This window comes from Hyposmocoma kahamanoa, unplaced genomic scaffold, assembly GCF_003589595.1.
Source record: "Hyposmocoma kahamanoa isolate Upper Pololo Valley unplaced genomic scaffold, ASM358959v1 92, whole genome shotgun sequence".
NCBI classification, from domain to species: Eukaryota; Metazoa; Arthropoda; class Insecta; order Lepidoptera; family Cosmopterigidae; genus Hyposmocoma; species Hyposmocoma kahamanoa.
In genome coordinates, this window is record NW_020654748.1 from 10,028,476 (window position 1) to 10,045,061 (window position 16,586).

The 16,586-nt window shown below is 38.3% G+C and overlaps 1 protein-coding gene across 1 annotated transcript in view; it reads right to left on the minus strand.

The window, feature by feature from the left end:
- Positions 1-16,586, minus strand: part of LOC113236680 (rho GTPase-activating protein 39) — a 32,203-nt gene that overhangs the window by 9,044 nt on the left and 6,573 nt on the right. Inside the window, exons 4-15 of the mRNA XM_026472840.1 lie at positions 13,001-13,129; positions 11,070-11,206; positions 10,394-10,514; positions 9,627-9,738; positions 5,467-5,576; positions 5,112-5,210; positions 4,052-4,188; positions 3,382-3,540; positions 2,918-3,060; positions 2,322-2,438; positions 606-764; positions 135-427 (exon numbers count right to left, since the gene is read on the minus strand). Of these exons, the coding sequence (XP_026328625.1) occupies positions 135-427; positions 606-764; positions 2,322-2,438; positions 2,918-3,060; positions 3,382-3,540; positions 4,052-4,188; positions 5,112-5,210; positions 5,467-5,576; positions 9,627-9,738; positions 10,394-10,514; positions 11,070-11,206; positions 13,001-13,129 (1,716 nt within the window). The remainder of the gene's footprint in view (positions 1-134; positions 428-605; positions 765-2,321; positions 2,439-2,917; positions 3,061-3,381; positions 3,541-4,051; positions 4,189-5,111; positions 5,211-5,466; positions 5,577-9,626; positions 9,739-10,393; positions 10,515-11,069; positions 11,207-13,000; positions 13,130-16,586) is intronic.

Consider the following 16,586-nt stretch of genomic DNA (forward strand, 5'->3'; position numbering starts at 1 on the left):
AAAATAAGTTTTATATCAATGCAAGAGTAATCACATAATTTTATATAGACTGTAGACGCCAGTGTATTATAAAAATAAAATTCCTTGTAAAAACCGCCATAAACTGACAGTTAATGTACAGTTTCTAAACTCACCCTATGTATTCCAGGCGACGGCGGTCTGTCCCGATCAAATCCGACAAAAGTATTATAATAAGCGACCCCATGGTTCATATATTCTACATCTTGAGGTCGAGTATGTCCGTAAGAATGCGGAAGATAGACTCCAGATCCATCATCATCATCCGGCGTTCTAGCGCCGCCGTCAGACGACTCGTTATCTGGTTCGTGACCGGAGAGGGAACGGGACTCGGAGCCGGACCGGGAACGTGATCGGGAAGACGCAGATTCTCCGTCCGAACCGGATCCGTTACCGTACCGGCCGCGACCTAAAGAATATTTAAATTAAAAAATGACAGTTGACACAATGATGCTCTTTAGAATGTATATGAATATATACAATAATATTATTAAATTTTTCTAGTAATTCGAGTTCAACACATACGTATATAACATGGGATTTTTAATATTCATATTGGTAAACATATTGTAACATAAAATACTCACTGGATAACTTAGCTTGCTGTATAATATAGTCCTGTAAAGGCAATAGATGCTGCATTCCTCGGAGATCCCAGTTAGAATAGAGCGGTGAAGTGCGTCCATCTTCGTCTTCTTCTTCATCATCTAGATGCGGCTCTTCCAGTTCCACTGGCCTCTTGTGGCCTGTACAGATACTTAAATGTTAACGGTTGTATCGATAAAAGGCTGACAACGAAAAAACAAAATTAGTTATTCTGTACTAGCCAAAATTTAGTTTTAAAATTTGATTATGGCTACTCTGAAAAATTTTGATTGCATTCCATACTAAACTGTAACCTTAAAAAGATTTTGCTAGAATTTATTACTCTTAAAGATAAGGCCTGCAGCCCACATAACAAGAATTTCACATGCACATATATTTATACGCTCACACATAGCGGTAACGCCATATATTTATCTTGACTTCATCAGGCTTATAGTTTACGTCTGAGCTCGCATCTCCTTTTCCTACCTTCTCAAAATCCTAATCTGTGCTACGCCAAAGCCGCATCAACCGCAGTGACGTAAAAAACAGTGTGACATTACGTATCGAACAAGATAATTTCGTGTCCGCATTCTCCGCAAATGTTTACTATCTAACCGCGCCTCTGCCGTGAACCGCAATTCGTCGTGGAGTTATTTGAAGCCCGAAAATAATTGTGCAGCAATGTGAACGTCGAGCTTTTGGACACCGGATCTGAAAGCACGGTCTACGTTTTCTTGCGAGCTTACCTATCCTGCAGCTCTCCACGAGCTATTGACGGCAAAACCAACGATTTCTCATATATAGCGTCACCACACATAGACAAAATTATCCTTGAATTATTTTTCTCGTAACAATTTATTATTTTTTATTAAATTTCGCACGCACACACATGCAAACTCACTCACAATCGCTCACGCACACACATAACTCTTGTTTCTTGTTATGCTACGCTTTACTTTGTAATATGATCGTATCTTTTTAAATAATGTTACCTTCTTTATAGAGCTAGAGGGAGTGAGTCTGGTGATCTGTAACACAGGTGCCCAATCTAGTACAGACTTCAGCTCTCACTAAGGAACTTGTTATTATACGTGAAATGTAACTACTTACAGACCTTTCTGAGAGAAATAAAGCATTATGCATTTTGATGATAGACTAGACACAAAATAAGCCAAGAACATTTAATAAATTAACATCCTACAAAAAAAACTCCATTGACTGTTTGTTTTTTACTAACAATTTTTTCGGATCTAAATAGCGTATATGAATTTTTTAGAACAAATCAACATTTCAGGTTCCTTACAGGTACCATGGTCACCGCTGACTGAGATGGTAAGTCATCAACCGGTTATGTCTTAGAGCGGTTACACACAGCGACTATTAGCAGCGATACAAAAGCGATGCAGAAGCGATGGTGCCGCTAATCGTCTACCTTTACACACGCACGCGATTTTAAGCAGCGATGGAAGCGCGCGACTGATACAAATGCGCTCGACACAAATGCGCGATTGCGTAGCTACACTTGAGATTTATAGGCGATTGCATCGATGCACTCGCGCGTTTCACGAAAGAGCGAGCGCATCGATGCAATACATATCACCCAAAGATTTTTATTACCAATTAAAACTTAGTGTTTATTTGTTTAGAGAATAGTCTCAGATACCAAATAACATTTTTTTTTAAAGATTACTGTGTTTAACACCCTACGTACTCACGTCTCGATTTAGTGCGATCTTTGGGGGTAGATGTACTTTCGAGCCGTTGGTTATGTTTTTGAACATTCGGCTCCGTCAGTGGCGGCTCCATAGTCACGCATTTCATTTTGTAGTTCACTGAAAATAAACGAATAATATTAGGATAAAATATTACGTTTAGGCTCAGTTGCACTCAGTAATGCGCTATACCATTATTGCAAAAGACTTCACTTCAGCAGTTCATCTAATGGCCGGTTCACACTAGTAAAATGATACGTAGAAGTGCATTACTTGGCGAGTTCAATATGTTCAAAGGTAGTAGTACATCAAGACAAATGTGCCACGAAATACACTTTTACTTACCACTTTGTACTTAATTCTTTTAAACCATTATTATTAGACTACAGTATGTTCTCTTTCGATTCAATCCAGCAGGCAACTAACACACACTGGCCTATACAACATTAAAATCATTCACTGACTCACTCTGACACACGTGTCTCTAGGACGCGTGACGGGTTAAGACTATAGTTTTCAATGGTACAAGTTGATCCCGACAAATTTATAAACATTTTTGGTGAGTGCTGTGGAAGTCAAATAAATTATATATTCAGTACCGGCAGCCATGTTATCCTGATCACTGGAGGCGAGTCGCATGAAGTTGTGGTGCGGCTCGTGAGGCGGAGTACGGTGCTTGCTACTGCCCGACGATATGGATGTTTTGCTCGAGGAGTACCGTTCTGGCTCCGCTTGTTGGCGTCTTCAAATCACCATCATTCAAAATTTACAAACATACAAGTAAAAATGTAATCCTATGCTATGGCACTTAGATTTTCCCTCTAAACACAGGCAACAAAAAAAAATTATATTGAAAAACTACTAGATTCAAAAACTATTTCAATCGTAACTTTACTTATCGTCACAGGTTAAGCAATACAAATTGTCACTATGTAGCAAATTGTTGAGATATGAAAAATAGGTACATTTTGAGCAAAGAATTTTGGCACATTGTTATCTTTCGGTGTAGTCTGTTTTGCATTGTGATTATGACTCACGAATAGTTCTTGTAAGCAGTGGTTACCTCGTGAACTCTCGAGAAGGTTGCCAATTAGACGAAGCAGGGTTGTGACGCAGATCAAGGCTTGTCTGACGGAAGGGCTTGTCGACACTGTACACGGCTTGTTTCTCCGGATACCGGTCCATGCGTTCCAGCTCCGCTATACGGTCTTTGTCTAAATGTCTGGTGAAAGAATTGCGATTGAAGCGATTGAAGACAGACGGAAAATGTTTAAAAATTAATTAGTTACTGTAGTTTAGTAGTATAAATTAGTAAGCGGATTAAAAAATTAAAGACGTGGTCATAGAAATATATCTGATTCACATTATAGAATATTGTAAAATAAAAATTATGCAATCTCCTAATGCCGATAGAGTGACATCACGCTTCCCCAGTTGTTTTCTAATGAAGTTAATCGAACTATCGATGATTATTGCAGAACGATAAGCGAAAGAAACTGCGAAGTCTTTCATTGATCTAAGCCATCATCATATCTGAACAATTTTAATAAAAATCAACCTTATCTAATCAACATTAAAATTAAATTATGATTGAAACTGAAATTCTTAAGAAATATACAAAAAATTTCGAAAAAATGTCCAAGTCCAGAACAAGCGAGGTGGACTGTGACCATCACCCTTCCTTTAAAGGCCCGTGTTCAGCTGTTTTGAGTTACAGTACAAAGAATACTAACCTATCAGAATATCGTTCACGTGCGTGTCGTGACAGCTGGTGCGGTCTTTCAAGGCTGTGCATGACGCGAGAGCCGCCGCCCGCCGCGTCTGTCGCCAGAGATATCGATGACACCAGAGATGGGCGAGCAGCCGACGTCTGAAATGTTCAAGGTTTATAGTTGCTTTTCTCGAACAGAAACGTCCACTGTGATTTTTTCGATATGACTGTGTCTATCTATTGATTCCTGATTGATCAAGGTGTGAACTTTTATAACAAAACCGTACGTCCCTATTTTTGCACGATAATGATACTTACAATCTGTTAAAAATGTTAACACAACAAGGTACTGGGAATAGTTGGTGCAAGAACAAGGGGAGAAGGGAGTTTGGTCTAAATATAACTGATGACCTTGTTCGACCTTCGTAATCTCCTCCGCGTAAACAAAAAGTTTCACATCGCCGTAAGAATAGTCATGCACTTGCACTTGAAGGTAATGCAGGTTCTGGTGAGCCTAGTAGTTGTTCTTTTTTACACTAAATCTTGTTTACATACCAAACCACGAAATGCCACGCATTTCAAGAGAGAGTAGCTAATAGGTCACTGGAATTGCGGCAAGTTCAGCTATTATCTACACTTATTATTATTATTATCTACTACCTTGTCCTTATGCGTAAGCGAACGCACTAGTCGTGTGCTCCGTTTGAGAACAAAGAGATAGCAATACTTTCTCCGTTCCTTCGGCTGCGCTATAAGCTAAACACGTGCCGTGCATGTCAATGATGGATCAAGCAGGATCTGGAGTTTGCGAATCGATGTTTACCGCAATGAAATAAAAAATAAGAATTTAGGATTTTTTTCCGATTCATATTTTTTCACTGATTTGGGTTCAGTTTCACATATAGAATGATCTCTGTAAATATGGCGAGAATGCAAATCAACACATTATATAAAATATGTATTTACATAAGGTACTAATCTGTATAATGTGGATTTTTTCATTTATGTAAAACCAAAATTTCAATAGGAATCATCGATTTAGCAGTAGATTTGAGCAGTTGAAATTCTTATAACATGTATACCTGAAGAAATGGAGTAGGTTGTGGTTTCTGCAATGGACTGCTCGGACTCTGAGGTGACGCGGACTCGCACGAAGAACCCCCGGCTGATTGTTGTTTTAACTAAAACGACAAAATTTGCATATGATCCCGAGGGTACAGAAGCTTTTCAATTGCAAATAAAAATAATTTAAACTTTGTACATTGTATTCTTGGATCACCTTTTCCAGGGATTTCCATGAATAAAATTAGTTTCTCAATTGAGTTAGAACAAAGTGAATCGCATCTCTTCTCTTCAGTATAATGTCTGGTTTTTTAATATGAAATGCTTATAACAAAGTATTCTAAGTACTTTACGGCAATTTCATGTAACGATTACCTTGCGTCTAGTCAAAGGTGTACTCTCGACAGATTTAAAGTACTTCTCGTGCATTGAATCATCTGAGGCGTCTTTCCGTGGCGAGATGAAACTTCCACTGCGATTTAAACCTAAAAGAGAGTACAGAACATTAAAATACAAGGAACAAATCAAAGTAAGAGCGGTGAAAGTCTAGTAGACAGCGGTATGGTACACTCTATTACACAAGATACCTGACCCCCCCAATATGCCCAAACCGACCTTTTGTTTCTGAGAGCCATCTTACGTATTAAACAGACAAATTAAAGGAATTTCAACTTTATAGGCAATATGTTGGAGTTTTGCTTAAAGATGTTCAACTTATATTTAAAACCATTACTAAATTCCGTCGCTTAACTTCTATGTAAATTGATCGAGCTGCTTGGTGTACAGCCTGCAAATTACTAATACTCGAGGTTCGATTCCAAGACCACTCTTTTGTTTTAATATGACGGGGTTGTTTCACTTTAAAGTATTAACGTTGGCAAATCACAATTTCAAGTTTTTAAACCTTACACCGGTGCAATATGGTCGCTCCTTTTTTGGAGAACTAAATATCTCGACCCGTCGTCGTTCAGCTATTACCCGCTAGATGGCAGCACATTGATTGAAATTTCAACAAAATCAAAACGTCGTAACTTGCAGTAATTGGTATTCAACGATATGCCTAGAGTAAAGTTTAAACAGTCCAGAATTTATTTCTTTTTAAATTTGAAACTACCACCAACCATTATCAAGTTTTCGTAGTGTTTCGAATTATGAATGTATGAGATTTGGCGACAGCGGTTTCCGATAAAAATCGACGCTTAAGGCACTATCATTGTTGCCTGTTCGCCTCTCACTTGGTGTAGTTTCCAGGTCGTGGAAACTTGTAAACATGTAACCTGTGTCAAAAAGAGAAGCAGAGCTGACCCTGTCAACTATAGACCTGTCTCAGTCACTTCCATACTCTGCAAGACTATGGAACTGACTGAATGACCTCTTCAGTGATCATCAGTATGGTTTCCGACGAGGGCGACCTATCGCGGATCTTCTTATGGAGTGAGATGGCATGGCGAAGCGATTGCAGTGTCTTTGGATATTTCTAAAGACTTTGACAGGGTCTGGCACGCGAGCCTTTTAAACAGGCTTCTCTCTTATGGGCTTCCCACTGACTTTTGCAATCGGATCTCCAATTTCTTGAGGAAACGTTCGATTCGAGTGGTCTTAAAAGGCTACTCTTCCGAACATCCGGCAATAGATGCCGAAGTCCCTCAGTGTTCCGTACTGTCCGCAACTGTCTTTCTGATGCATATCAACAATATGTTAATTCCGGGTACCTTCGGGTATGCTGACAGAACAGTTGCAGCAAGGTACTTAACCAATGCAAAAGTCAGTGGTGAAGAAATCCAATCTTGTCGAGAGTCCATGATTAGTCGTTTGGATTTGACACTTAAGACAGTCTCCGATTGGGGCGATGCCAATCTTGTCAAATTTACAGCTATCAAAACGCAGGCGTGTCTATTCTCCAAACAATGGGGACCCTTTGACCAGACTTCTACTTTTCGTGATATATCCATAGCGATAGCCGATCATGTCGAGCTAGTTGGAATGAACCTGTCGTCGATTTGACCTTCAGCAGACTCTCATTGAGAATAAATGGCCAAAAATGCAGCCCGGAAGCTTGGTACCTTTTCCAGGGTACCAAGGCATTACTTCACACCAGGACAATTGCTTCTTCTGTATGGAGTACTGCTGCTACCTACGGGATAGCGCTGCTAAATACGAAGCGGCCACCTTGGATTCAATTGGAAAAGCGTGTTAAGAGGCTTATAAGCGATTCGGAATTAGTAAAAGTGAAGGTGCAGCCTTGAACACCGCCGTAAAGTTGCCTGCTCATCGGTATTCTACAGAATATATCACGGATAGTGTGCGAGGGAAATGGACAATATAGTTTCGCCTTTCCCCTTTCCATCTTGGGTGGACCAGACGTGTGATGGGGTTCCACCATTATGTTGTGAATATTCCAAGCATTAGCACGAAGCATTTCGCTTCCACGTTTATATTGCCAACGGCTATGGAGTGAATCACTTTCCATCAGATGAGATGGAGGTCAAATGCGCGTTTTTATTTATTTTTTAATAAAAAAAAACAATGAAAACAAATAAAACTTGTGTTTTTTCTTTCGTGGCGTATACCTGTCTATGACTTTAATTTCTGAGTCACATACATTTACGAATGTAGAGTAACCTCTCGCTAAAATGGAAATGAAACATCGAGATGAAATCTGCTTGTCGAAGACAGTTGAAAAACGTGTGATAACCCCAACCAGCATTGGATCTTAGGGCGTTTTCAAATTAGAAGCGTTGCAATGGCGCTGGTGTGGCGTAATCTTTTTTATAAGAAATAAGTGCGCATTTGATCTCCATCTCACCTGATGGAAAGTGACAATGAGGTCGAGCATGTAGCATGCACATCTAAATAATGCCTATTCACTCTCGCCTTGAAAAGGCCCAAATTATAGTGTTCGGGGAACAAGTCTGCAGGCAGGGAATTCCACTCCCTAGCCGCTCGCCATACAAATGTGGAAGCGAAACGCTTCGTGCGAATCCGGGGAATATCCACAACATAGGGGTGGAACTCCCGCCCACGTCTAGTCTACCGATGATGGAAAGGGGAAGGCGGAATCAAATTATGCAATTCCATCGCACACTCTCCGTGATATATCCTGTAGAATACCGATAAGCTGGCAACTCTACGGCGGTGTTCAAGGCTCTGCAGCTTCGCCTCTACTAGTTCCAAGTCACCAATAAGCCTCTTAGCACGCATGTCTATTGAATCCAAGGTAGCCAGCTGGTATTTAGCAGTGCCATCCCAAAAGTGGCAGCAGTACTCCATACACGACCGGACTTGTGCTTGGTACAGCTGAAGCAACTGTCCCGGTGTGGAGTATCGCCTCACCTTGTAAAGGATGCCAGGCTTCATAGCTGCATTTTTGGCCACGGATTCAATGTAACTGCCGAAGTTCAGATTGGACGACAGGTTCATTCCAAGTAGGTGAAGACGGTCGGTTGGTGTGGATTTATCACGAAAAGTCGGAGTCGGTGAAAGGGACTCCATTTAGTGGAGAAAAGACACGCCTGCGTTTTGGTAGCATTAAATTTGACAAGATTGGCATCGCCCCAATCGAAGACTGCCTTAAGTGTCAAATTCAAACGACTAACCATAGACTCTCGACAAGACTGGATTTCTTCTAAAATGACCCTTGCATTGGTCAAGTACCTCTCCACAACTGTGCTGTCATCAGCATACCCAAAGGTACCTGGAATCAACATATCGTTTATATGTAGCAGAAAGAGGGTTGCGGACATTACAGAACCCTGAGGAACTCCGGCCCTCAAGGAACTATCGCCCTATGTTCGGAAGAGTAGCCTTCTAAGACTCAAGAAATCCGAAATCCAATTGGAAAGATCAGTGGGAAGCCCATAAGAGGGAAGCTTGCTTAAAAGGCTTGCGTGCCAGACCCTGTCAAAGGCCTTAGAAATGTCTAAAGACAATGCAATGGCTTCGCCATGCTCTTCTATAGCCTCGCTCCATAAGTGAGAGGCATACACAAAAAGATCCTCAGTAGATCGCCCTCTTCGGAATCCGTATTGTGCGATCACTGAGGAGATCGTTGTCTTCAAGGTACGACAGGAGACGGTTGTTACGTACACGTTCCATAGTCTTGCAGAGTATGGAAGTGACTGAGATAGGTCTATAGTTGACAGGGTCAGCTCTGCTTCCTTTTTTAGGCACTGGTTGCACATTTGCAGGCTTAAGCTTAAGTCGCGCCACTACTAATTTTCATACAATATTTAGAAAGGCAGTTGCAGCGCCACTGTCGTGACACGCGAGCACCACTTTTGCAGTCACAATTAGTGAAAGTATTGAAGCGTTATAGACGCGCAGCTGCCGCGCAATCGTCGCTCCACTGCAGTGCTTCTACAAGCGTCTAACTAGAAGACGCCCTTGTTACTCTCTCAAATAAGACCCGTGCCCACTAGTGGCACGTAACGAGTTGATGATAAAAAATGATGTAATGAAAGTGAAAACTTCTAATTCTTAATTTAAAAAAATCATATTTTTTGGGCATGTTTTATCGATAGAACTCGAATATTTACCGGAATGCGGTGACCATTTCTCGCCCTCCCTCTCATGAGGCGTGACAGCACTGCTTCTTTTCTTAAGCTGCGGTGTACATATAGGTGCGTTACAAGCGGCTGCATTTAACTCCTGAAATTATCATTCGAATACGTCATACAATATCAAAACTTTATATAACACTAGCTAGTTCGATCTTGCTCGAAATAATAAGTACCCTATGTGTCAAGTCACGCCTACATCTCGTCTACATTTCCTACCTTAGAACATAACATTACAGAGATAAGTGTAAAATTTCAACGGTCAGCTTAAGATCCCAAATTATGCTGCTGAGAAATAGCTGTTAAAGTTGTCTGGTATAATTATGATATGCCTACGTATTTTTTTTTTATGTCTGCAAAAGCTGTCAGTGGTCCTCACTATATTTTATGTAATGATCTCTCAGTAATGTAAGCAGTGTTTTCCGAATTGAAGTGGCTTCAAGTCATTAAAAATATTTAACATCAATTGAATATCAATATTTATTAATTTTTATTAAATATCATTGTGTTTTTACTACCATGATATTCGTCAATTTTTTTGAAAATACTCCACTACTTTGTTATTATTATAGATTCAAATATAAAATAGAGAAATTTGTAAGATCTGCTCAGCTCGTTCTATAGCTCTGTTGGTAAGAGGCTAACCAAGTTGAGGTAACAGACACGGGTTCTAATACAATCGGATCCAAGTAATTTTTCTATTTGTTCGATCTTTGAATCAATAATAATTTAATTATAGCACCCACCTGTTTCCTTCTCTGAGCACTGCTGATACTGCTATCGGATGAACGACCCGAGTCGGTGTGTCGACAAAGTTGAGAGGTACCATCTTCACTTAACCGGCCGCGTCTGCTCTCGCCGCTATTCCTACAAAAACATTTTACTAATTAATAATCATAACATTGCGAAAAGCGATTAATGGATTCATTCAGGAGAACTTCGTGTATTTTATTGCGCCTCTAATGGAATTGACAATCTGCCTGACAAGTGTGGTGATTATAACAAATAGTCGTCGGCAACACACGCTTTACACGTTCTTATCATGAGTGGCATATAGTGGAATTTAAATGTTAAGTTTGCAACCGACTAAATATACACAGCATAGCGAAATAATATGAAAGGCATCAAACTTTTGTGTTGTTTTGATACAAACAAAAATTATATCAAATTTCAAACTAAGCGAACTTAAAGGAATTCGATTTGTTTTATAGAACTTCCATATAAGACCAATAGTTATTGGTTTTGAAATAAAGCATATTTAGTAATTAGAAATTAAATGAAACAAGAAATGACCGCTTCCTCGGAGCGCACTGCCTTATCCACGCTGTCATTGAGCGGTTGACACAGCCACACAACTTATGCATACCTACATACAACACCACCATTGTTTACTATCCTTTACTTGAAAAACATCCATCTTACCTATGATGATAATGCGAGCGTCTCGTCCTCACTGGGCTGGTCTGGGTAAGGGTGACATTTTTGGCATTGCTAGGCGATAGTTTGCTGGCGCTTGCCAACGTGCTGTTGCCATTGCTACTTACTAGGTCTAGTGGTACCTGCAATACATTAATATTTATGCTGACTACTTGTCTAGAGTAAATGTATCTATACTGCCTTCAGAACGAAAAAGGGTCCAACACACACAATAATTGTTGAACAATAACTATATAATAACTGCAAGCTAAAAGGGCAAAACTGACATCAATAATTAAGTCAAGTCCCATTTAAATTATTTTATATGCAGTAATAATATTTTTATATTGTTTTCTACTAAGTTAAAAGAGAAAATTAGGGTGTTTTTAAGAACGGCTAATTAAAATACAATGTTTTTAAGAACGGCTAATTAAAATACAATGAAAATTTCTGTATAAAACATGTGCTATGTATTTGTAACATAAATAAACTACTTAATATCAAAGTATATTTTAACTATACTTTTTATCAGATAACCCTCACAAATATTTCAACACATTTATCTCCGAATTTAGAATTCACTACTGTGCCTTTCTTTCTTTCAAAGGCAGAATAATTATATAGCGATCGAAAACTATCAACGCTATATATTTCCGAAATCTTTACATTTGTTCAAGTTAAGTACGCGAATGTTCTAAGTTGGGATGCGTATCAAGCCACTTACGCCCCACTGACGCGCAGTGGTCTCCCCAGACAAGAAGGAATTTCTTCATGCAGGAAACAGAGACCGCAAACCTCACAACAGTTACCCAGCTCACTAAAACTTAACTTATATTGCGGCGGAACGGAATGGAAGCGAATTTTTGTAACGATACTATATAGCAAAAAATTTAATATTAATTATATTTGATTTGTTTTCCTTTTTGGTGTACAATAAAAAAAATTTGTATTGTATTGTATGGCATAAAGTACTTTATGGTCAATTGTGTAACATGCAAACTAGTATAATGTACTGTACAATATCGTAACAAAAATTCGCTTCCATTCCTATCCGCCGCAATATAAATTGAACCTAATTCTCATCAATTTCAGAATGAAATGTTTCTCGTATTTTATGTTACTAGTAACTGTCTAACTTTACTTGTTTAGATCTGTTTTCTCGACAGCACTAGTGAATAATAGCGGTACAAATTTAGAAACAAACTTAGGTATTTTCAAGGCGAGAGAGAATAGTTATTATTATTATAGGCGTGCATGCTACATCCTCGACCTCATCGTCACTTTTCACCGGGTGAGATGGAGGTCAAATACGCACTTATTTTTTATATTTAAAAAAAGTATTAAATTTTACATAATAAATTATTAATAAATTACGCAGAAATAGTTTAATTAAACACTTGAAATAGAAATCACATAAATATGACAATTTTACGAGGTTACTTGAATCACCCTATGAGACAAAATTATTATCATATTAGCAAGAGATATTCATATTTGCGATTTAAAAAAAATAGTTTACTATGGTTATTTTAACCTCCTTGAAGTCATCATCCATAGGGCCATAGGGTTTGGACTATGAACCTGCTCACCGGCGAAGACACATCTATGCCCAACAATGAAAGGTTTATGGGTTGATGGAGTTAGCAAAACTATAATCCCATAGGCTTAGCTTGTCGTATGCATCTTTTCAAGTCTTATCTCGTAAATCTTTATAGATTTTATATAAAAAAACGAACACTCATGATTCGATGGCGTGCTGACCTAGGGTTTCCTGCTTAACCTCCTCCTAAAGTCTTCTGCTTGATGCGCAACAAATATAACTTCAGTTGTTGACATTGCAGTATTCACCAGTTGGTTCTAGAGTTCTTTCAGCCATGTCCAGCCCAGCAGATTTAATCCCTAGTAGATGTAACGTATGATTAAAAAAAGATATTCACCTGAGGAGCTGCTTGGTTTGTTTGTGTGGATGTCTCTCGTCTTTTTTGAGGGTCTGTATTTTGTTTCAAGGTCTGCAATTTAGCTAGAGGGATGATGTCGCAGTCTGTCGGTCTATGCCACACTGTTGTCTGAAAATACAATACAATTGTAATATTGAGTCAATAGTAATAACAAGACTGAATTTAGCAACAGACTAGGTAATAAATTAAGCAAGCATATTTACTTTTTCGGTGTCTAGAACCCACCCATAGTCTGTCTTTTTTGAAGATGGAGTAAAATAACAGTTAACTGCGCAAAAGTGTTGCCTGCTTTCAAGCAGCTAGTGATTACAATTTGCAGTCAATCAATATTTTATCGACTATTGACTGAATGTTGGTTACGCTTACGTTACGTTGGTAAAGAGCCGATGATGATTTTAATTGTCTAACTGCTGGCTATAGGTTTATTTGAAAGACAATTTTTGTATGTTTCTGGCCTGGCCTAGCGAAAGTAAAAGAAGGGCTCTGTCCACATAAATTTATTAGAAGTAGAAAATGAAAGGAAATGGCTGTAACAAAAAGAATACATTGACATAAAAAAGTACAAACAATATAAAACACTCCCTACTATTACTAAACTATAAAGTCCAGGTACTATAAGGTCCAGGAGGGCCTATACACTTATAAACATCCAACGCTTTAAAAACGGTTAAATACGTGAAGTTGAGTTTTACATGATGATTAATAAGCACGTCGTTTCGCTTCGAGAATTTTGAAGGAAGTGAAGACGGAATGAACGAATGTAAGAATAGTGGAAGGAAAAGGAATTCGACAAAGATTCTAAATTTTAAAAGTAAGTGGACAGCACTCAGTAAAGAGAGTGATAAAAAGGTGGGACGATGATGGAGTCACCATTATCACAAGTTCATTCATACATACATACACTACATTAAGAAACATGTCTATTAAAAATACAAAGCGACACATAATTTCAAGTTTTTTATTTAATCAAATTCGCCTATCCTATATTACGATACTAGAAGACCAACTGTCAAAATAGGAATCAAGGCAATAACGCAATTAGCAATCATTTAGACATTTTTGGCAAAATTTTTACTTTCTTTCTCAATCTATTAATAAAATTGTCGACAACAACTACATGACTATTTAAACCACATATGGGCAACATGCGGCCCGCGAGCCGCATCCGGCCCGCTGTAAGATATAATCCGGCCCGCGAGACATTTTGAAAAAAAAACTCAATGAAAAAATATTAAACTAGGTACTTACACTCACAGCGACAGTGAAGCCCCAAACATCTAATCCTTTGATGTTTGCCGCCTCACTCTTTGATAATCGCCGGCTCGGCTTACTCGATCAAAGTCTTTGATGTTTGCCGCCCGACACCTCACGGGCGGCAAACATCAAAGACATATTGCTTCTCAATTATTCTAAAACTAGTTTATTCCAGAATATTCCTTCATTTTGCCTATATAAGCGGGTGTATGGCCCGAACATTTGTGCAGTTCTATTCGAGCTACCGAGGTGATAACTTCGACAAGCGATATTCTAGCGAACTGTTTGAGCCGTGAACTTTGTGTGCATCTTGAGTGGTTGTGTACTAATTATAGTTTGTATTGTTATTAAGTTTAAAGAACGAAAAGTTAACAAAAATGATGTCTGGTGGAAAAAAACGAAAAGTAGATACAGAGAGACGCCAGTTTCAAGAAAAATGGACTGAAGAATTCTTTTTTATTTTGCACAATGGTAAGCCTATTTGTTTGCTGTGTAATGAATCCATTTCAGTAATGAAAGAATTCAATATAAAGATGCATTACTTAACTAAGCATACTGCGCTACACTCACTGACAGGACAATTAAGAACAGACAAAATCCAGAAGCTTACAGCAAATTTGGAAAACAGCAACAAATGTTTCATAAACAAAGAACACAACTTGATAATGTTGTGAAAGCTAGTTTTATAGTTAGCTCAAAATTGGCAAAGGCATTAAAACCATTTGCCGAAGGAGAATTTATTAAGGAGTGTATGTTAGAAGTTTGCAGTGTTTTGTGTCCTGAAAAGAAAAATGAATTTGAAAAAATTAGTTTGTCAAGACGAACCGTTGTTCGACGTATAGAAATGATGGCTAATGATATAAAAACAACATTGACTGACCGTATGGCTGGTTTTGAATCATTTTCCATAGCATTAGACGAGAGCACGGATTTGTCGGACACTATAAAATAGTGGCTATATTTATTCGAGGTGTTGATAAGGAGTTCGCTGTTACTGAGGAATTGCTTGCTTTACAGCCGCTAAAAGGAACCACTACAGGGGAGGATATTTTTAATGAAGATCAAAAGGTATTCACAAGATTTGGCTTGCCATGGTCAAAATTAAAGGGAGTATGCACTGATGGTGCACCTTCTATGGTCGGCTTACGTAAAGGTTTCATCGGAATTTTAATTGAAAAAGCAACAGCATTAAATGTGCAAAAAGATGATTTGATAGTCCTTCATTGCATTATCCACCAACAGAACTTGTGTTCTAAGTCCATTCGACTCCAGCATGTTATGGATGTGGTAGTAAAAACCATCAATTTTATTCGATCTCGAGGGCTTAACCATCGTCAGTTCAAGGGGTTCTTGGATGAAATATCCGCTGAATATAACGACGTAACATATTATTGTGAAGTCAGATGGCTGAGCAAAGGAAAAATGTTGAAACGGTTTTACGAGCTTAGAAATGAGACAGCAGACTTTATGAAAATAAAAGATAAACCACTATCTGAATTGAGTGACCCAAAATGGATATGTGACTTAGCATTTGTGGTCGATCTAACAGGCTATTTGAATGATTTAAATTTGAAACTACAAAAACAAGGACAGCTAGTAAATGATTTGTACAGCCATTTGAAAGCATTTCAGGTCAAACTGCGCTTGTGGGAGTCACAGATGCTATCTGGTAATAGTTACCATTTCAACACGCTCTCTACGTATGAAAATATTGCTTATGCTCAATATGCTGAAGAACTCAAGTTACTGTTGGAACAATTTTCGAACAGATTTAGCGATTTCAAAAACATGGAAGACTGTTTCAGTTTATTTGCAAATCCAACAAAAAGTAATGTACAAAATGCTCCAATACACTTACAAATGGAGTTGATCGAAATTCAAGAAAACTCACTCCTAAAATCTAAATTTGAAGAAGTAGAGTTGTGCGATTTCTACAAAAAATACCTAGAAGACAATTTTTCGCAGCTTAGAAAATTCGCAAGAAGATTGATTTGTGTTTTTGGCAGTACTTATAAATGCGAACAGTTCTTTTCGATGAGGAAAATTAATAAATCAACACATCGTACAAGACTGACTGACGATAATTTGGAAAATTCTTTACGTGTTTGTATCAGTGGAATTAATCCAAATATCGATGGATTAGTTTCCCAAATTCAAGCTCAAGTGTCTCATTGATTGACTTTCGTAGTTTGTAGCAATTGCAAATTTATCGATTTACCGATATGATGTTGTACCATTTTTTTAAAGTTCATTTTTTAAATAAATTGTACTAGTACTCGAATAACATTGTGATATTATTTTATGTCTGACA